The sequence below is a fragment of the Tachypleus tridentatus genome, chromosome 2, assembly GCF_004210375.1.
Source record: "Tachypleus tridentatus isolate NWPU-2018 chromosome 2, ASM421037v1, whole genome shotgun sequence".
NCBI lineage: Eukaryota > Metazoa > Arthropoda > Merostomata > Xiphosura > Limulidae > Tachypleus > Tachypleus tridentatus.
The window spans coordinates 78,827,737-78,851,226 of NC_134826.1; the positions used below are offsets into that span (position 1 = coordinate 78,827,737).

The 23,490-nt window shown below is 36.0% G+C and overlaps 1 protein-coding gene across 11 annotated transcripts in view; it reads right to left on the reverse strand.

The window, feature by feature from the left end:
- The window catches only part of Usp30 (ubiquitin specific protease 30), an 80,181-nt gene extending 57,570 nt beyond the window's left edge, over positions 1–22,611 (reverse strand). For 2 of the 11 annotated variants that reach the window (XR_013025019.1, XM_076488722.1), the window contains exons 1-2: positions 22,476–22,611; positions 18,775–18,919 (exon numbers count right to left, since the gene is read on the reverse strand). Coding sequence is in view for 10 of the 11 variants with exons in the window: in XM_076488722.1 (XP_076344837.1) it covers positions 18,775–18,886 (112 nt within the window). In the remaining variant the exon portion in view is untranslated. Of the gene's footprint in view, positions 1–3,441; positions 3,544–18,774; positions 18,920–20,004; positions 20,134–20,780; positions 20,812–21,911; positions 22,119–22,147; positions 22,270–22,416 lie in introns of those variants that run through there. The other 9 variants (XM_076488725.1, XM_076488727.1, XM_076488731.1 and 6 more) reach the window with 9 other exon arrangements.
- Positions 22,612–23,490: the final 879 nt, after the last annotated feature.

The following is a 23,490-nucleotide window of genomic DNA, read 5'->3' on the forward strand; positions in this document are numbered from 1 at the left end:
ATGGCCATGTAACCCATATATATGGAGGTCTCACAAAATGCCATACCTCCAATGTTGTATCATAAGCCTTCTCAATGTCAAAGAATATTGATACAAGGTGTTGTCATTTAAGAAATGCTTCTCTGATTGATGATTCAAGTGGAATCAGATGGTCCATGATGAAGCACTGTCATCTGGGCCCACACTGGGTGGGCAGAGAGGAGGTTGTTTGATCCGAGGAACCAAACAAGATGAGCATTAACCATCCTCTCTAAGTTATACAGAGACAACTTGTCAAAGTCATTGGACGGTAGTTTGAAGGAATCCTGGGATCCTTCCCAGACTTAGAGAAAGGTAGTACAATAGCCTGGTACCAGGCATCATGAAAAACATTCTCCTGCCAGATCTGCTTAAAAATAATCAAAAGAATTGTAAGAAAAGCAGGAAAGAGATGGCACAGCATTTCATACTATACATCATCAGGTCCGACCGATGTACTGCCAGAGAGATGAAGGGCCAGTTTGAGTTCCACTAGTGTAAAGGGATGATTGTAGTCACAGAGACAATCAGATCGAAAGAAAAGAGGTGACTGCTCTGCCCGAGTCTTGATGGCTAAGAAAGTTGAGGAAGAAGCTAGAGTATTCACAATGTGCCAGGTATCAACTATTTCCTGGCCATCAGAGAACAAGATCAAGAAGGGGACAGAATTATATTGCTCACTGACCTCTCAAATCTTGTTCCACATGACTTTGGAATTGGTGATAGAAGGTATGCTGGTTGTAAACTTAATCCAAGATTCCTTCTGGCTTTGACATCTTATCCACAGAGTATGTGCACAGGCTACAGGAAAATGTTGCAGTGCGAATGTGTAGGATACCTATGAAAAGTCCACCACAGACATGAATATTGTAGAAAATGTGTCGAGGTTTTAGGAATACATCAAGCAGCTGCTTGTATAATACAGTCAGTTACTGCTGCCACACAGTCTTCTATTGATGGCTTACAGACAATGGCAGGATCAAGTTCTGTGAGAGCAGTGAAAGAGGGTCAGTTTGTACAAACCAGCTTCTACTGGGGCATGCAGGTTAGGTGGCATCAACCATGGCCAGTCTCTCTCAAAATTTTAGGGAAACGATCACTGCCTCGTGGATTATTGTCAACCCTCCATGAAAAATGGGAGAACAGTAAAGGGGAGCAAATTGAGAGATCACTAGCAGTAAAGGACTGACTAGGTGCATGAAAATAAGTAGAAGAACTAGTATTGAAAATAGAAAGGTTGTGATCAGAGAGCATATGCTCTACAGAGCAACTCCTCTTATCAATATCAGCACTTCCCCAAAGAGGATGATGTCCAGTAAAGTCCCGCAAGATTAAAAAGGGAGACAGCAATTATTCAAGGAGAGCATCAAGATCTGATTGATCATATGTCTCTCAAAGGTGACAAGAAGAGAGAAAAAACAGTGATGGCATGACCCAAGGAAATATGTATGGCTACAGCCTCCAAGGGTGTGTCAAGTGGCAAATACAGGGTGGACACATGCTGATCAACTAACAGTACCACCCCTCCATGCACTCATCCATCATACAGCCTGTCATTTCTGTATGAAGAAAACTGCCAAAAGGTGACTAATTGGCAGGTTTCAGAAATGTTTCCTGTAAGGAAAGACATGCAGGATGGCAGGAAGCAATCAGTATTTTGATATCATCCAGATTAGAAGGTAAACCTCGACAGTTCCATTGTATCAAGGTGGCCATTTTCGTTTATGTGTAGGCAAAATTAGTGGAGAACCCTTCTGTTTACAACCATATCTTTCCTTTACTGTCTTTATTTGAGGGAGGTCTATCAACCTCCACAGATCCTGCCCTGGATTGATTGGGCAGGTCTTTGCTGTTGGAAGAGGATTCCAGCAACTGAGGATGTGAATGAATGATCATTTTGCATCTTTGAGTGAGAGAAAAAGATGTACCCAAGGAAATGCCTGTACCAAGAACCAAAGCAAGTGGATCTTGGGATTTGCTGGAATTTATGTTAGGGACAGAGAGGGGTGTTGAAGTTGATTCATCATTTTTAACTAAGGAGATCAAAAGACTTTTCATTTGGTTTGAGAACAATTCTTTTAGAGGCACAGAGAAATCCTTCTGCACTCACACTGTAGTAGTGGAACAAATTGCAGCAGCATATATCCGAAATGAAGTGGTGGACAGCAACTTGCGAGCCTCAGAGTAAGTAATCTTTTGAATCGTTTTCAAATGCTGCACCTCGTTTTTCCAAACATTAATGGCAAGAGCGAAAGTAGGATCGGTGAGAGTCACTGTAATTGATACAATGAAGGTCCATTTCACACTCATGGGCATCATGGTATTGCCACCACAATAAGCACACATCAAGGAACCACGACATGACATCTTCAACTGAATGAACCACTGACACTGGAAACATCTGAGAGGGTTTGGAATGTATGGCCGTACCATGCAATTATGATAACCTGCCTTGATAATGGCAGGTGGATGTGGAAATATAAATGTCAGAATGAGGACACTGGTTGACATCGTAATTCCATCTTTGCGAGTGGAGATAAGCTCACTGCAGAAATTCCTTGAGTGTAGAAACCAGCAAGAATCTCTAACTCAGGGATGTTTTTCTAATTCCTCAACAATAACTCCTCATGATGAATTCAAAGTAGCATGAGGTGTCACCTCAATAAATGTATCCCCAGTTGCCTTTGAATGCAAGAGGAGTTTACTGTGTTGAGATATGGATGTTTCCACCAATATGTCACCAGATCAAAGATTCTTTACTGACTTTGGAGAGCTAGTAAGTCCCTCTAGTCCCTTCTGAATGACATTTGCCCTAATGGTTTGTCTGAAGGAGAAAGTAGTATAAGAAAATGATGTACAACAGGTGTTACAGGTGTTGAAGATTGCTGCTTAGAATCTTCAAGACGTGGCTGTTTGCCTATGGACTGTTTTTTCACTATTTTATTTAAGTTTTTATTTGGAGGATCCATAATAAAAAGAGGAATATTTTGGTGCCCACTGACCCCACCCACCATGGAGCCTTATGAAGGGATGCACTACAATGCCAAACAAGGACACTGCAGCAATGCCAGGGTTTCATGAGCACTATACTCAAACACCAGCATCAGATACAATGTCCACAACACCTGCTGAAAACATCCAACACTGTTATTAGGTTAACTCTAGCCCAAGGGGACCAGCTGAGTGACCCTGGGAGGCCATCCCAAGACTGCCCATTTACAGGAATTCAAATCCAAAGTGGTGTGTTAGGGTTGGACCCCTCAACCACTAGGACCTCTCCTCCCCTTCACAGGTCACCACAGCAAACATGTGGGTGGATGTGTAGATCACACAGGAGGTAAACTGAAAGAACAGAATTTTCCCTGGTAGGTTCCCTGATCATATACAGAAATCCACACCAAGTGGTACTGAGTGGATACTTACGAGTTTGATTTATTTCACTATACAACCCCACACAGGAGAAAACCTCCATGGTCCATCACTTCAGCAACTGGGAACTGTAGTGGTGAGGACTCTTGCATTTCACTAGAAGAAAAAAAAAAAAGAATACTCATTGGGATTCTGGAGGAATGACACAATGAAGTGTGGAATAAGTGTCTGTGATTCCCTATTTCAAAAAATAGAAAGATCCAGATTGCAAGAATTATGGGTCAGTGAGGTCAGGCAAAAATCTTCATTTGCTTTACTCATGAAGCCCATGAGTTATGGTCCTTTATATAAAATACACTAATAATAAAATATATATATATATATATATATATATATGTATACCACCTTTAAAGCATCTAGTGATCTTACAGAAACTACCCATTTCTACAAAGTGTGTTTAGAAACATACAGGTTTTGTGCAAACATTTAATATTCAGCACACCTGCCACAAGATGGGATTTTGAAATATGATGTATATCAAATGAAAAAAATAACAGATTATTTTACCCCAACCAAAGTTGAATAGATGTGTGGAGAAATCACCGCAGGAAAAGACGATATCTAATTGAGGAAGACAACCAAATTGTGCAGATAATGCACTACAAACATATTGGAAGTTTCCACATACCCACTTGAATGATTTCCTCCAAAAGTAAATTGATTCAAGTAGTTAAGGGCATAATTAAGTGAATAATTTAGTAAAATTAAACACAGTACAGCTGGCAAATGTCCACAGACAAATCAGAACAGGCTAGCTACAGGAGTTGCCAAATCAAGCCAGTAAAGGTAACAGGCAATATGTCCCAGGAAACATAGGAATTCCAGGGAATATATGTGAAGGAACAGGAGCCACAAAAGTAGGTGTTATATGAGACACATAACAATGCAGGGAACACACTGAACAGAGAAGACACTCACAGTCTAAACATGAGTACAGGTGGGAAATAGTAAGGAAACAGAATAAAAGGCATAACAATCTTTATGGGTAGCAACTCTTTTTAGCTAGTAAGGTCTGATTCAGATAAAGGATAACATATGTAAAAACAGCTTGTTTGGGTTGAGAAATTTTTTTTTATGTAGAGGAGCGAACAACGTTTTGACCTTCTTGGGTCATCGTCAGGTTCACAAAAATAAAGGTTCACAACAATGATGACCACTTGCCAGGAGAAAAAGGAAGTAGGGCATAAGGAAAAGATGGTACAAAGAACACATAGCAATGGGTTCAAAGGGAGGAACCAAGAAAGAAGAACAATGAGGTCCAAGTTTGGGAGAACAAAAGTATGTGGAGGACAAACAAAATGAAAGGAATGAATATGGACAGAAATAAAGGAGGAGAGAGCTTCACAGAATCTTGAGAAACAGAATGCTTTTGGGAGAGCAACCTGATATTTAGCAACTGTTGATGCAGACAACAACAACTAGTTAAAGATTTGGAACAGAAGAAAATGAGCAGGGATAAGTGGTAAAAGGACCACTATTGGTAGGTAGATGAATGTTTCTGGTACACAGACAATAAGGAAGACAAAAATGTACAGGTGAGAAAAGACACTACACAAAGCACAAGTCCCTTAGCTGAAGTGAGACACCAAACAAAATCCATGTGATAATAAACTTTGTTGATGTCTGGTTTAAATATGTCTGACTGCAGTTGCTGCTGAAGTAACCTGGACTTGGGAAAGAGCTACTGCTCCAGTATGGGCCAGAGCAGAAGGAACCACATCTAAGCCAGCCAATATGGAGAAACTAGCAAAACACAATAAGGAGTGGTCTGGATAACGGGAATTAGTTTGAGAAAAGGGTAGCCATAAAGACGAATGAGAACTCCCAATGAAGCCAACGCCCCAAATAAGAAAGAACTTCTCACAAAGTGAAAAATGGAAAAAATACAACCTTCACCACTACCTGATTCACATCTACGAGTCAAAGAGAAGGCTGGGCTTGACTGAGGTGAGAATTGAAGAGAACCCCTAATGAATAAGATACTATGTAGGGTTAGAAGAAAGTTCTCCAAACTGATAAGAAACCTCATCTGGGCAGCTTTTCAAAGATGTCATCAAGTGAAAGATACTGATTTGGCCTGGGAAGAAGCAAGCAGAAACCAGTTATCCATGTATTGAGATGTCTGAAGACCCAGTGAGTGAAGAAGATGGTGAGAAAATGAGCAAACCACTCAACAGAACACATAAGAAGATGAACCCAAACCAAACAGTTGTGTACATCCATCATGAATGAATCTTAGAAAGCAATATGACCCTGGATCTACAGAAATATGAAAATAGGTATCTGTCACATCAAAATTTGTCATCCAGAGTTCTGAAGAAAGAAAAAAAACATCAAAGTCTGGGAGAACAAAAGTAAGTGGAGGACAAACAAAACGAAAGGAACAGATCTATGATGGTCTCCAATCTCATTTTTTTGAGGGGACAATAAACAGACAGGAGTAAAATCTCAGATGAGTGGGTACAAACTGTTCAATAGCTCCTTTGCCAAATGCTTGAGAACTGTTGCAACCTGGTCCCCAACTGCCCTGAAAAAATACATCCTGTCACCTATACTGCTGACCTCTGGAGGAACAGAAAAAACAAGGGCAACATTGGGAATGCCTCGAGTAGTATAATGAATGGGAAGAAGATGGTACATGGAAAACTAAGACTGATGAGGATTGGACAAGAACAGCTGGATGTGACAAACAAGATGCCAAGGAGAGCAAGGATATAAGCTCTTAGGTTCCAGCCTCACAGTGGAAGGAGAGGATCTAGATATTCGTAATCCCAAAATTGATTTGGGGGGGTATAGTGTCCCTAATAGTAATTGGTCAGCAAAAGGTTGAGCACAAGCTTAGTTGTCAGGTGAGGGAGAAAAACATAATTAGAATGAGGTTCTTCACCCACCAAAGTTATGAGAGAAATTATGAGCTAACAGAGAAACATTTAAAATTTTGTATACCTCAACAATAAGTTACAGGAACGACAAAGTGAGCAAATTCTCTTGATTGCCAACTTTACACCCTTGTGCAAATTAATTGAAACAAGACGGAAAATTACAATTTTTTTCAATTTTTTGCATTATATTTCTGAGAATCCAAAAATTACTCACAAATTAATACATGATTTGACTGCCTTTATTTTTCAGAAGATCATTAATCCACTTTGGCATCAAGTCCATGAGTTGACTGCCATCTTTACTAATTTTACCTCAATTATGGCCTCAATTAACTTATCTTTCATCGTACAGTCTTTTCCCCAAAGTCTTTCTTTACAAATTACCGAAAGATTTTCAATAGGATTTAAGTCCAGAGAGTTTCCAGGCCAATCCAGCACCTGTATTCACGTTGTAGTCATAAAATTCTTCAGATGTTTCGATGTGTGGCACAGAGCCAGATCTTTCTGAAAAATGCCAGATCCATCTGGAAATCTTTCAATTCTGGAATGACTCTTCTCTGGAAAACTTTGATATACTGTGGTCCTTGCATCATACCTTCTATGATATGTAATCCTCCAACACCATAGTAGCTAAAAAAGCCCCAACACATCTTCTTCAAGGAATGCGAGATTTTCGAAGTTTCTCACCTGGAGATCTGCGAACATGCAGACTTCTTTGACCCTGTACGAAGAAATGAGTCTCATCACTGAATAACACCTTCCTCTATTGTTCTTGCGTCCAGTTCTTGTATTTCAGACGCCATTGATATAGTTTTTTCTTCATTGAGTTGGTAAGAAGTTGTTTCTTGACTGGTGTCCTTGCCCTTCTAACGCAATTTCGAATGATGTAATATTCCTCAAAATTTCGTCATATATCCCAAAAACAGATCGACTGTACTGCAAAACACAACTAATGATGCCATCTGCATGAAAAAATGACTATAAAAGGAAATCAGTGGGTCCAGCGTGCCTATACTGGCCGCCATGCTGAAAATATTATAATTACCATTTGTTTCCATTAATTGGCACAAGGGTGTATGTGACTAATCAAAAAAAGGCTCAGAACAGTACCTTCACCCTTTTAATTCTTCCTCAGAATCTTGTTCAGGAGGAATGGGAGAATGAATCAACTACCAAGCAAAATTGTTTAACTTTCTATATCCATTATCTACCACCAAAAAATTTAAATTTATATTATGGAAGAATTCTTCAAAACAAAACCAAAATTCAAATTCAAATGCTTAAAAGTTGAAACTGATAAAGGAACAAAACAATCACGTGAAGCAAACTAAATACAGGTCCATACACTATAGTGCCAATCAAGGAAGTAAGGATTGTGCTAGAATAGGTGGCACAGTATGATTTGTGACAATTAGTCACATGATATGCACATCTGAAATGGCATAAAAATAGTTATAATAGACTAGTGCATTATTAGAAAAAAAAAATTAACAACTCTTAGAGAGCAAATCAGAGTTGAGACAGATTTGGTTGAGTAGTAGTGGTATCTTTTCAAATTGAAGATTAATTATTCACATTGATTGTATTATTTCCTGAACAGCTTCACAATTATTCAATCTGATCAGGAAAAAGGACTGTACTACATATCTTCCTTATTCAGGATAAACCACACAAAGTATACTATATATAACTGTTAATAAAATAATAAGACTAATGGTGGTATTTCAATTTTTCTTATTTTTTAACAAGTATTTCAAATCAATAATTTATGGTAGGAAACTCTTAAACCAGGGGTTCCCAACCAGTGGGGTCGCAAAGCCTTGGCAGGGGGGGGTCGTGAAGCCTTGTTAGAAGTAGCTTGGGATAACATTAATTTTATTTCATCAATTACATTTTCAAGTCGCGAGTGTTAAAAGGTTGGGAACCTGTCTTAAACAAAGAAAAGCAGTAAAAGACGCTGATTTAGGTTCCTTCGCATATTCTAAACATTTTCAAATGCCCTAACATATCTGCCATTTGTCAAACACAATGAGAACCACAGCATTAACTACTTCTCTGATGTAATACTTGAAGTAAGCTTGTGTAGTTGGATATAGTGTAAAAATATAAGAACACAGCAGCATTAGGACTCAAAAACAAGTGTCCAGAATAATAGTCCCACTTAACAAATCCAGCAGTTCAGTAGGACATGATCTAGTGTCTTGTGAACACAAAATGTAAAATAGGGTGAATCCCACCTCTCCTTAGAAGAAATGTGAATTACACCATCAGCTAAGATTTTGTATCCATGACCTGATTTTGTCATCACTTCTTACTGTTTTACTGTACTAGTTCATGGTACCTGTGCATGATACTTTCCTGAATGTGAAATAGATAAAGACCAGTGAACTTTCTATTATACCACAAAATTGGTTGTACTCTTTATTGAAAATTTACTAATTTGGAAATACTTGTGAGAAACACTTGAAGCTAAGTTTAAGCCAAAACAAGCCAGATTAAACAAGTGTTTATATTAACATGTAATTAAATAGATATCTTTGAACTTTCTTCTTTTAAAAGTAACTGCATTTCAAAATGTATACAACATTTAGACACATTGTACATACACCATATCATCTGTTTAAAACATTTATCATGTACGCTTCAGTAATGTAAAAACTTTCGCATGTTACTTTCAGTCTTTGAAAAGACTAATATTCTTTTCAAGAGTACATAAACTTTAGAGTATTTATACAAAATGCTAGTAATATACTATGCATTACAAGGAATCTAATAAATTTCAAAGTTTAAATTGACAAATATTTCATTCATTAATAATGCTTCAAGAACAAAGTGGCACATATTGTAATCCAATGTATGATAGTTAATGGTCTTCAAAAGATGACAGCAGAAATAAGGCTTACGTGTTAACAACATCACAGACTCAGGACTAATAATAAATCACTGTCATTTGAAAAGTCACAACAAAATATTAAATCTTCTCAAATCAAGAAAACTAAAAACAAAATTTACTTTATGATATAAATCTTAATAAACTAAACAGAAAAGAAATTTAAAGATGTCTGATCAATATAGAGCTGAAGAAAAGACTGAAGATTTACAAGTGCTTAAGAAGTGCGTGCATGGAGAAGTATCACTCCTCTACTGGTGGCGAGCTTTTGCTGTATGAAGGTATCATGATGCAATGGCACAAATTCTTAAGTTAGATGGGAGTTTCCCAAAGGCTATTACCATGCATATGTCTTTGGCAGAACCTAAAAACTTAGTTAAATATATGTACAATAACTTCTTTACACTACAGAGATCACAGGCATGTCATGAACACTATACAATCTCTTCTTGTCAAAATTCCACTTTGGCTCATTCATTTAATTTAGAATTTCAGTTGACAAACCAAACTATCTTTTGCTATTTCTATTGCAATAACATTGTTACAATTCACAATTTAGCAAGAGTTACTGCATTCTTATAATGTTCTTCTAGTAACTGTTTGATCATCTTTCTTCAAAATAACCTCTGTTACTTTAGTCAAAGTGCACTCAGGCTGATTCAATTACTTTAGAATAATGTTTTGATAGATATAATTATTATCTCTTCTTCTAATGTTAGTCTTACCATAATGTATTATATATGTATTATAGTGCTTATATCTTTATGGATCTATTGCTTCTTTGCCACCTCCTAGAAAATAAACATTCCATGCAAAACTATGAGCCAATCAACTTTTTCAAGCAAATATTGGTTGAGTTAAAAAAGCACTTTTGCTTCTTTTGCATCAGTTGCTAGTCATGGTAACATAAATCCACTTGAAGTATTGTATTGAGTATTAATAGGCTCATGTTAATTGTTAGAGTTATCACTTCTACTAAAGTTAACTTCACACCAAACTTTTCTTGTCTTTATTCTTTTTTGCTATAACTATGTCCATCTGCTGTTTCCCACTCATCTCATACTATTTATATGTTTATTTCTAAATTGTCTGGTTTTAACTGCCTTATAATAAAAAACTAAAAAATCATAAAATATTCATTTACAAAACAAACTTATTAGTAATATTTCCACTAAACATTCTTTTATATTATGACATAAACCCTTCTTCCAAGAGAAATACTCATATTTTTCCCCCCCAAAAAAGATTGTATACATATACACCAACATTTACAGTTTCTTCATCTGTTTCTCCTAGTATACAGGCTCCAGTAGGGTTCCTCCTTAACAGGATCCCTTATCTTCATCTTGGTCTTGTGTTATCCGAGATACATATTTCTGCATATTAACAAAATAGATTTTGTTCTTCTTCCTATCAGTCGTGTTGATGTCCTTTTATGTCTAATCTCTACTCAGTGCCCTTGTGAAACAGCAACAGAAAGGGAAAGCCCATGAGGTGACTTCCACAAGGCTGTATAGTGGATAAATACTGGTGGAATACCTTAGAATTCTCAAGCAGAGAATACTTTCACCTATGAGTTTCTTTCATGTCACATTTTTGTTTGCCACTGTTAGAAAAACTGAGAATGACAGCAAAATTTCAGTGTTGGTTTGTGCATGTCACAAATGAGTAGTGTGGTTACAGCTTGGAGTCACTACATCTTGATCGAATCCAAGTGCCATACTACTGGATATACCTACTGGAAATTGTGTTGTTTTTGATAGATCATATACCAGCAGGTGTATGGATTAATGCATCTTGAGGTAAAGCCTAGTTCCATTTGATTGTACTTATCCATCAAGAATAGCTAGATGTAATATACAGTAAGGTATTATATATTACACAGTTGAGTAATGCCCCATTTCTATATCTTAAACATGGTGTGAGCCTACTCAATCTCTTACTGGAGGGAAGGCATAACTTTGAGAAAAAACTCCATGTCAGGGCATGATTATACCAACTGCTGTCATAGAAGCTGAAAAAGTGCAGAAACAGTTGGGTAAAACCCATCTCTACAGTGTGCACTGAGTCAGGGGCAGATGAGATTAATAGTTCTCTTATTCCCTTCTCAATATGAATTTTAGGTAAGTATTATCTGTGAAGCAAAGCCAGCCACTCAGTAAGATACAGTGACAAACAATAAAATTAAATGATTAGTAATTCCAAATGGAGCTGTAAATCAAAAGTAACAGACAAAACTTCTCACAATAGCCTCTGTAGAGGTTAGAAGATGGCAATCAGATGGAAGCAAACACCAGAGATGCAAGAAACCACCCACAGATGCAAATATTTTAAAAGATTACCTGCAATACTTCCTCCAATTGTCAACATTGGTCAGAGCAGAAGGGGATAAATTATGGCAAAACAGATTAATGCAGTTTCAATAAAGAGGGCAGACCAAACTGGATATCAACAAACTGAGATTGGCATGATCATATAAAGAGAAAATGGGAGGGATAAAAGCATCTGATCACCCTCCTGGGCACCCCAAGTTTTCCAAACAAATGAACATTCAAGGAAAAAAAAAAAAATCAACCAATCCTTGTAATATAGAGTAATGTAGGCTTCTAAGATATAAAACTGTGAATGATGATGGATACAAGCAAGCAGGAGGAGCAAATATGTCTTCAGGAAAAAAAGATAAGGAAAAGGAGTTCAATAGTACAAACTAAGGTATGTAAGAGCCCACAGAACCATACAAAGAACCAAGATGGGATATGGACCAGGAAAAAAAGACAGTGGACAAAAATCCCCTGAAAATGGTAGAGAAACAGGTGATAAATGGATTAGTGCTGGGCAAGAAGCAAGAGTTGAGGATAATACTGCTTCATGACCACCAATAATCAAAATGAAAGGTTTTGACAAAAAAACTATGAAAAGCAAAGATCTCAAGAGTGGATGTCTACTTGGTTGTTGAAGTAAGAACTGACCATAGAATTGTCAGAATGGATCGTCATCAGATGGCCCAAATAAATGCAATCAATGACTTTGATACTCATGAAAATAGACATTATCAGACTGTTTATAAGCAGAGATCTTTTCTCCAATTCAGAATAAACCATGAAGAGAGCATATGGTCAAAAATCACATCCCCAAACTGAAAATGAAGGCACTAGAAACAAAATGCAAATCAAGCGGGAAAGGAGTGTAATACCTTAGGTTGTATTGGAGCATTCTCTCCATTAAGAAAGGAATGTAGATGAATGGAGAGGTGCATAAGTAGATAAAGGATCACATGATAGATGTTTTAAACTTCCCCAAACACAATGATGGAAATTCAAGAGAAGCTAGAGTTCCTAAAAGAAGGAGAACCTTTTGTGCAGGAAGAGAACAGTGAAGAGCCTTCAATACCAAGATTTCATTGGTGTGAAGATACAAGGAAGATGACTGAGCTTGCTCTGAACAATAATAAAGAAAAACCAAAAAGATACTGAAGATGCAAAGTATCAAAGAGTAGAAAACAGGAGAGGGCAAGGATAAAGAGAAAGTGGAGTATAGAAAAACAGGGAAAAATCTGAAGAAAGAATTTGCACAATCCACAGTTTGCCAGTGAAGGGAGACATGTTTGCAAGAGGGAAGAGGTATGCACAGATGGTTCCTCAAATAAGAATTGGTTACAAGGAAGAGTTACTGTCAAATGCCATGACAAAGTGCCCTATGAGCAAGAGAATAGCATAAAAATAAGAGAAAGAACAGGAGAAGAGGTAGCCCCACTTGATTCCTGAAGTCTGATAACCAACTAAGGAACCTGAGCTAAAGATGAGTAGGCTGAAGGGAATCAATCATTTGACATACAATAATAGGAACATCATGTTTTAAAACATCAGCAATGATTCATTACAACTCCATAACATTTGGACATATTAATTTATCCACAACTTTACAATTCCTGACCACGAACTATGCTAATTATTTACTCTAATACTAACCCAGTTAAAGGGATAATTACTGAATGTCAACTCTATTTACATACAAGGTTTCTCCAAATGCAACTGACTTGGAGAAACTTCTTAAACAAGAATGTTGGGGCCTTGAGACACAGAAGCATTGTGAATGTACTTATTTTTTTCTGAGAAAATGAAGTTATAATCAGGTGGATAGAATGAATGTACAATAAGGAAAAGAGTGGCATGGCACTAATTAAAGAAAGGCAGTCATTCAAAATTACAAGTTCAAAGAGCAAAGGAAAAAAAACATGTCTCAGTACAGACAGTGCCAAGAAAATAATGACACTATAACCATCTGCTAATAAAGATTACTGTGCAAGGAAGTAGTATCTCCCTCCTAGTGATGGAGAATGTCATTATTTCCTTTGCTGGAAATCCTTCCTGATATACACTTTCCTCTACTGACAAGATCAACTATTCTCATTCAGTGCTGGCTATCAGAATCAAGTGATTTCAACATTTTCTTCATGTAAGTCATCACACATCATATCTCCACCAACAGAAGCACAGCATACTCACATGACACCTGTGGTTACCTATGTGCACCTCTACTGAACTATCACTTGGCAGAAGTTTGGCAGAAAACAGAAGCACTGGAAGTGCATGGTGAAGAAGATTGGGAAATTTGAATGGAGGGAAGCAACTATCAGAAATAAATTTTCAGTACAGGCAAATTATAACTTCCAATATGATACTTCCACCTGCTCACAAAATTAGCTTGAATCCCCATTGATTAGAAGGAGGGACCAGTGTGAGGTAAAAACAGACATATATCCCAAAATCATCTAAAAGGACACCTCTACAGATGAGAGAGAGTCAGATCTGAAGAGGAAAACCATACCACTTCTGAGCCAATATACTGTTTGCCCACGTGTAGAAATGTGCAAGACATCACGGCAGAAAATGAGAGAAGTACGTCAGAGTGGAGAGAATGTTGTAGGAAAGTGTTTCTAACCAGAACAACACCTAGTATTGAAAAGATATCTGTCAATGTAACCAACTACCCAAACCTTAAAACATGTTAGAACTTTTCAAATGGAAACCATATCTACATCAGAGAGATAGCCAAGATTAGATATAGAAGAATCCCAGGTACCACCTCTGTTACACACAACACAGATGAAGCAAATTAAGGCAGGAAGATAGACAAATTAAAATTTGTGTAAGGACTTATGTTGATTGGCCAAAACTAGGCCATAAGGTACTTAACATCCATGTGACAGTAGAATGAGAGCTCTTAATCGAATGGATGAATAGCATTTTTGATGTCTCAACTCTGGTGCTTGTTTAAATGGTATCAGGAGACTATATCATTGAGCAAGGTGATGGTTCAACTTCTCTGGAGGCCATGTCTCATCTATATCAATAAAACACCACCAAACACTTGGCTGAATGGTTATAGCCATCCTTTTGCAGAACCCATTGAGGAGGGTGCCTCCACAGTCAACCACCCCAATAGCTTGAAACTCGTAAGTAGTAAGGACTCTCATATTCCACTAGAAGAAAAGGGGTTGAAAATATGTTTGATAGTCCAGAGGAATGTCATCACATAAGACAATGCAATGAGTGAACACAAAACCCTCTTTTCAAAAGCAGACCATACCAATTTATTCAATCAAGGCATGGCAAGGATGGGCAGCTAATTCCTTCTGCTATATTCACGAAGTCCATAGGAGATACAGTTCACAATGGGCATATTTATGAAGCAAAGTACTGCAAGGTTATTATTCTCCTCAGAATAATGTTCTGAAACTCTCCATCTCAACATTGAGCACTGTGAAGCTGTGGAAGATAAAACAGTTATATGGCTCTACAGTGCAGATTTAGAGTTAAAGAATACCTTGTCATGTATCACTCACCACAGAGTAGGATCCATGTAATAAAGAGTAGATAAAGACTCAAAAAAAATTAAACTATGAAGAAATCTTACAAGTTAGAGTTACACTAAAGTTTGTGAGCAATCACAGGTGGTAGGTGAAACCCCAACAAAAAGGAAAGTGAAACATGACTGATAAAATAGGAGATGAATGTACTGAGAATGGTCAACATGCTAGGCTGCAGAATTTTATCTATTGGATGATGAAGACAAGAAACAAGGGAAAGGGTAAGGTGTCAGATCTAATGGAAGGACAACTAGAACCAAGGACAAGAGGAATAAGGTTGGGAGGAATAGGCCAAATGAACCACAAAATGGACCCTAGTGGTAAGGGTAGAATGTGAAAAATCATGATGAAAGGAAGACTGCCAATGAGATCAAGAGTCATGAAGATGTACCAAAGAAGGGAGAAATATGGCATATATAGAAAACAAAGAGCCTTAATTCGACACAGAAGATGATGAGAAACCCACTTAAAATAAAAACGTATTCTCAAGACCACTGGTATGGGTATTAAAATGTTTTGACCTTCTTAGGTCATCTTTAGTTTTAAAAAGAGCTTGTAGATGAAACAAATTTGATGGAAAAAATGAAATGAGGAAGATGAGGAATTGATTCATATGGAGGTAAATCAAAGGATTGTTGAACCACATGTATGAACCAATCCAGAAGGGTAGGATGCCAGAGAAGGAGGAGTATCTGGATGGAATGCACAATAAGAACAGGGGAAGGTAAACCCTTATGGTGTGGAAAATGAAAGGTATCCTATAAATGGTTTGATTTGTTTTGAATTTTGTGCAAAGCTACAAGAGGTAAGACTAGAAGGAAGGCAGCTAGTCATCACCACCCACTGCCAATTCTTGGGCTACTCTTTTACCAATGAACAGTGGGATTGACCATCACATTATAATGCCACCACGGCTGAAAGTGCAAGCATATTTGGTGTAACGGGGATTCGAACATCCAACCCTCAGATTATGAGGGCCATTGGATAAATGACTATCCAATGTCCATAAAACAATGAGAGTGATTACCTAAGGTTGAAGAGCTAGATGAGAAATGACTGCCATATTAGGCATGGTAGTATGAAATTCCTCAACAGTATACCAACTGCACAATATATTCCCCTCTCAACATATACCAGATGTACAAATGGAACTAGCTAACAAGAAAATGACATGTGAAACCAGATCATCTTACCTTGAACCAGATGAAGGTCAAGCATGAAGAAGCAGAACATGAAGGTTTGGATGTTAGATATGAGATCAAATTAAAAAAAAAAAAAAAAGGGAGAAAGAAGTAGATCAGGGGAGTAATAAAACAATCTTGAATCAAGGATGAGTTGGTCAATAGGGAGAAATCAGGCAGACACTACAATGAGTGGACTGGACAAGAGAAATTACCCAATGAAGAAATGGAATGGATACACATAAAGATGTGTGTGTCACCAATCTATTCTGAAGGCATTGACTGCCAGAGGCAGTGGATGAGGTACAAGTAACTGAAAAAGAGGTAACTTAGTGTTGAGGAGACATCCACTTGGGAAAAACCCCACTGATGGTAAAGATCCTGAAAAACAAGGAAATGCAATATCAACTTTGTGAGATATATCAGGTTGGGATACAAAAAATGATCCATGGCCAGATTAAAAGCAGCCTGCATGTAACATGCAATATGACAAATATAACTTACATGGCTTCAGAATAACAGATCCAATGTCAAGAAACTTGAATCTCTGGCCCAGGTGCTTTCTAGGATGGCATTATGTGCTAGAACCATAAAAATATGCAAAGGAATTATACCCAGACAATGTTTGGTGAAAACAAGAAAATGACTTAAGGCCCAACATACAGACAAAAACAGTGATATATAATTCACTTTCATCCATAGATCAATGGCCTGAAGTTCCCTGGGAAGTGATCCATCCTCACCATCCCCAAGAGTTGTGTACATGAAATGACATGTACCCAGACATACAGAAAGCAGCAGCACATCAGCTGACATACTGCATTAGTCCAGCCACCAATGCAGATCATTGGAGGAAAAAATTATGGGTGCAAAGAAGATCTCATTCAAAATTTTATCATTCATGAACCACCCACTGACAAAATCTCATTGGGCACAACCAAGAGAAACCAGTAAACTCACAGAAGACCACATCCCCAAAACTGATAAAACCACACAAGAAGATGTGGTGAACAAAAAGTTCCTTTGAACTAGACCATAAGAAGAAGATAGTAATCAACTGGCATTAAGGTCTAAATGGACAATATTTTGATCATGTCCTAGGAAGGATTTCTTCAATTTGAACCAGCAGCTCACCTGAGCCACCATAAAAAGTAACTGCCATTTAGGTTTGGCTGATATCCATTAAGAATGAGTCAGAAGAGGCCAGTCATCCCTGTAAAAATGAAATAACAGTCCCTGAGCAAGAGATGTCATGCAAAAGTTCAGACAATTCGACAAAACATGCAAGTACCATGGCAAGCCCAAAAGGAAGGGCCCAAAATTGTTAGACTACCCTAAGATGGGCAAACTGAAGAAAAGAATGATACTGAGGTTATAGCTGTACATGTAGGTAAACTGTGCAGACATACCTTGATGTCATCCACAATCCAGGTTAACACACCCATCTCAGTGTGAGAAAAGACTCCATGGTGAACTGGGATAGCAAATGAAGCAACTGAAGTAAAATAAATTGATTACTGGCTACCAATCCTCAGTTTTGTTGGGGATAATAAAATAGGCAGTAATAAAACCCCAAGAAGTATGGGGAGGTCACAATATCTCAAAGAGGAGGGAAGGAAATGTAGAAGAAGAAACTAAAGATGGAGAAAGAAATGGAAACTGAAAGCATATGGGTTACAATATGAGGAAAGATGAAATGTCAGTGGACAATGTCAATCGAAGTTCAATAACATCTAGAACACTATCGATACACTCCAGAATTGAAGTCAAATAACAATCCATAAGAAAAGGGTAAATAAACACAAGCATATACAGTATTACAACCTACAAAGACAGCAACATGAAACCATCTAGAAAACGCCAGAACAAAGAAGGAGATGTAGGCTGAAGTGAAGGAGAGAAGGACAAGAGTATCTCCAGAAACCCCACAGAATTTGTATAAAGAGTCTTAGAAGGAGGTATATGTAAAAAACAACAATGTAAAAAGTTGGTATGGATAAGAAGCAAGCAAGGATATAGGGCATGTGACTTGGTAGCCTCATTCATATACATTTCATGCTTACAAGATTATATATGTTTTTTTTATAATTATCCTTTTTTAGAATCACTTCAGTGATTTAGCTTCATAACTGTTTCTTCAAGCCAAGAGCCAATCAACTTCATATCAAATCTTGTGTCTCAAGTTTGTCTAAGAATAAAGTTTATATATCCTTTAGAGACATTTTTTTTCCAGCTCATGTCAAACTACCACAAGAAAAATGGTAACTGCTTTATAAAAGAGGGCATATTTTTTTTATTATAAAACCTTACAATACTTTACCTGTCATGTTATGTATATTTCATTGTTGTCTGACATCAATTTATAAAGATAACAAAAAATAGGATCTTCAGTCATGTAATATCCACTTAAATCATTAACAAAAGACAAAACACTTCATTATAAAAACACAAAGCATAAATGTCTTTGTTTTATATGTCAGCAAAACTAGAATCTAGAATTATTACCTCTAAAATTTCTCTTCTTTGAAACAGTTGGACCCCAAAGAACATAAATTCCTGCTAAAGTAACTGCTCCAAGTATGCCTCCTATAAAAATCCTTGGTTTTTGTAGATCCATCTTTTTATGACACTTACACCACTGTGATGGTGCCTGAAAATAAATACACAAAGAACAAATATTTTACTCAAAAGTGCTCGGTTATAGGGTTTTTGTTTTGTAACCACTCCCAGTTTACCCCTGAAGAATAAAATACCATCTTTTGAAAGTGCTCAGGCTATAGGATTTTTATTTCATTTCTATCAAAACTTCTTGAACCCATGTTTTTCTAATATCATGAATTATTCCCCATTATAACATTATTCTGAATATAGATATTGTGTCAGATTCAAAACTCCTACTAAATAATTTATTTTCTCTGTGCAATAAACTTCCAAATGTTTCACTATCAACAAAAGATTTGTGTGCTTTTTCAACTAACTGGTCTTAACCTTTCAACTGCTATTATTAAACAATTTTGCAAGTAGGCCCACATTAAACCGTATTAACGTGTTTCAGTACATTGAAATATTTCATTAGTTCTACATTGTACTAAAGTATGTAAACAAAACAAGCTAATAGTAAATTATTATATATGTGTGCTTGCAAATGCATTTGAACTGCAAATGAGTAGATATATTTTGTTATAACATTTGTGTTTTTTTATGTGATTAACATATTTCAAAGTCCAGTCCACATAAATAATAGTCAATTAATTTATTTCTTCCTTAATATTTCTACAAGCTTGAACTATGGCGTGTCTAAGCTATATTAACACGACATTAAATATCATGCTAATGCAAAGAATAAAACTACTTATAACACTTAATGACTGAAATAAAAAATTGACTGATTCATTCACTGGCTAGAAGAACTACAATCTTCACAATTATCGTCTTGATGCTTTGATGAACCCTATATTTACAATAAACTCTATAACTTACCAATAACTCTAACATCAAATATTCTGAAATGTCTTGGATACTGTAAGCCTACACAATCAAACTTTTCAATCTTAAGGTCATAATTATGAATTGAATCTTCTGTCAGCAAGCAAAAAAATTACAACATTAAAAATATACCTTACAACAATAGATCATATTGATCTGATTATAAGATGTTTTCTGATTAATAATTAGGCTGTAAAATACAGTTTCCTTATAATTGTGGCTAACCACAGGTCTCTCCCCTACTCTAACCTGTCACATTCCTGAATGTTCAAATAACATCCACCTACTCATACAGGCCAAATGTCCACTCAAGGTTGTCGATAGTTCTTGCAAATAATCCACTTGTAGGTTTTTCAGTTATAATACGGTTTTTTTTACCTAAAAAAGGACATCATGATACTCAATTTTTTCTTTCCCATGGTTTCTGAAAAATGGATGTTGTCTTTTATTTGAGATCATCCTATAATTGGGCCAATATAGTATACAAGCTTCATTCAAAATTTTCATTATAATACCTGTTTAAGAGTTGGACTGTTCCACCTAAGGGAAATGTATATGTTAAGTTTTATATGATAGTTTTAGAACAAATATTCCTCACATTTTAACACGCTTTTAAAATATATCTGTATTCTATAATAAAGCAAGTTTTAAACTTTATACAGTTATTTAAATATTGTTGAATGTGTCATGTTCTGACTTCGAACACCACTAATATAAAGAAGTTTGAAAGAATATCATAAATTATAATTTTATTATGCACATGCTGAGAGTGAATTTGATGTATCTGGATTTTCAGAAAGCATTTAACAAGATGCCACAAAAAAAAAAAACTTGTTAAAATTATTTGTAGTTATGGAAGGCAGACTGGTTAAATGGATAGAAAATTGGCTATATAAAAGAAAGCAGATGGATGTTATAAATGGAGTTAAGCTAAACTGGATTAATATCACATGTAGGATACCCCAAGGCTCATTTTGGTTAAAATACATTAACACAGATGGAGGAATGGTCAACAAATTACTTACATTTGCTGATTAAAGTTTTTGATGCTGCTGGCTGCAAGGATAATGCTCAAAGTTTACAAAACAAATTGAATTATTTGGTTAGTTGAGTATATAAATTGTAGAAGATGGTTCTTAATTATAATAAATGCATGAGGAATTTCCCAATTTAACTTTTAAGCATGCTTTTAATAAGAATAAAGTTAACAGTGCTATGGAAAAATCAGTTGTGGATGTTCTGTGCTGTTGCTAGTGGCAGAAAAAACAGGATTTTCGAATATATCTACCAAAATACCAAATTCAAGTTTAAAGTGATTGTAATATCATTCTATTTCACTGATTAGATCATATTTGAAGTATTATATTCAATCTTTGGCTCCTTACCTTAAAAAGGGCATTAAATTTTTGGAAAGGGTTTAGAAGAGGGTTACTAGAATGATATCCACGATGAAGAGGTTGTCATACATGAATACATTATGATCTACTGTTTTCTCTTGAGAAAAAAAAGTCAGAGGAGATTTGATTGAGATGTTTACAATTTTTAAAGGAACAAAAAGTTTTCTTGAATAATCTTCAGTTTTATACTTAATGGCAAAAATAGTAAAACTAATGGAAAAATACAAAATTAAATTTTGTTATGGTAGCAGTCATATTCAGTTAATACAGTTTTATCTTCTAACAGGGTAGTTAGCCCTTGGAATGCATTCCTCTTGCTATAAACTAATAACAACAACAAAAAAACACAAAGCAAATCATTCCACAAAATTAGTCCTCAGCAGATGAATATTTTTTAATTTAATGTTTTGATTTCATGTTCTACAAAATTTATCACATGTAATATTTAAGCTTGTTTCTTTCTACCACTCACCCCATTACAGTACTCATGCAGGATATGAATAATTTTGAAAACCTAAATAAGGTAACCTCAAATTCTTCTGTGCTTTAACTTCAATGCAAGTGTAACTACACAAATCACTGCGAGATTTTCAACTCAAGTACTATTTTAGCAGTTATCTTTCTAGCTTATTAAGGTTCATACAGAATGTTGATATATCTTCCTTCTACTTGTGTATGATTTAATATATAATCACATGCTGTTAATTACTTCACCTTAAAAAACAAACAATGTGCATCAGAAAGGAAAAACATACATACTCGATCTCCTAGTACTAACTATTATTGTGCTTATTCCCAAAACTTAATTTCCCAAGAGAAGCTTTCTTCTCCCGTACAGCATTCAAGACCAAGAACAACTCAATTAAGATGTTTATTAGTATCATCAAGTATAGGCTGGTAGTAATCCATTTCAGTTATTGGAATAAAATGTTGGAAACATATTTACATTTTTACAGGTGCATAATAGTAATAGTACAACTAATAATCACACGTACTCTTCAGAAATAGTTCATCATTTATAATCTAAAATGATAGTCGACTACTATGTTATTAAAATAATCTATTCTAGTTGTTCTATACTCCCGTGGGCCATTTTTCATCCATCTAATTTTATAATCTGCAAATAAAATGTAAAATAGATTTAGGACTTCTCATGGAATTTTAGTACATTTCCAAAATTTTTACAAAATAGTATTTTAAATTGTACCAATTTGGTAATTAACTGTTTATAACGAGTCAAGTCTCGTACACATATTTTACTTACTTAATTTATTATTCAAACATTTACTAATGCTGTAATATTAACTATCTTCTACAATTTACCTCATTACAAATAAAACACCTAATACTCAGGTGCGTCTGTACTCTCTACTTCATTACCACAAACTTATTTTTAGAACTAATTTCTGCTGTACTGTTTATAAGTTTCGCATGTTCTGACCAGCAAACAGCGCATATGTCGAACCAAATTTTCAATCTTATAAGTTGTGCATTTATTTAAATATACTGAAAGTTATTATTTGCATAAAAATAAATAATGTGTTAGGGATATTTTTCACTAAAAATATTTCGTGGTTTAACTTAATCAATGTCATATAAATAATTTATAAATCTGTTTAAATTGCCCTACACCAGCAAAACGTAGGGTTCAAACAGGTACTGTATAACTCCTGAAAGTTACACGGGCCCCGGCATGGCCAGGTGGTTAAGACGCTCGACTCGTAATCTAAGTATTACGGGTTCGAATCCCAGTCGCACCAAACATGTTCACCCCTTCCAGTCGTGAGGGATTTATAAAGTGAGGGTCAATTCTACTATTTGTTGATAAAAGAGTAGCCCAAGAATTGGCGGTGGGCGGCGATGACTAGCTGCCTTCCCTCTAGTCTTACACTGCTGTATTAGGAACAGCCAATACATAGAACCCTCGTGTAGCTTTGCGTGAAATTCAAAAACAAACAAGGTTACACTATTGCCCCCAGTGACTCAACAATAAGTTTAAAAGCTTATGATACTAAAAATCATGCATGAATACCTATGATAGATCAAGCATAAATATCCCATTCTATAGCTTTGTGCTTCACAAACAAAACAAAAAACAATTAAGATAAATTATTAGAAAACTGTATAGTGGCATTTTCTTCTTGTTTTTATGTCGCAACCCATCTGGTAGAATTTTCATTATTTTGCTGTATTATGTAATTAAAAACTGTTCTAGTTTTCTTTTTGTTTTAAATTTTGTGAAAAGCTACACGAGATATACATGTGTCAGCTTTCCATAATGTAACACTAAAAGACTAGATGGAAGGCAGCTTTTTTGCTAACTAATAGTGGAATTAAC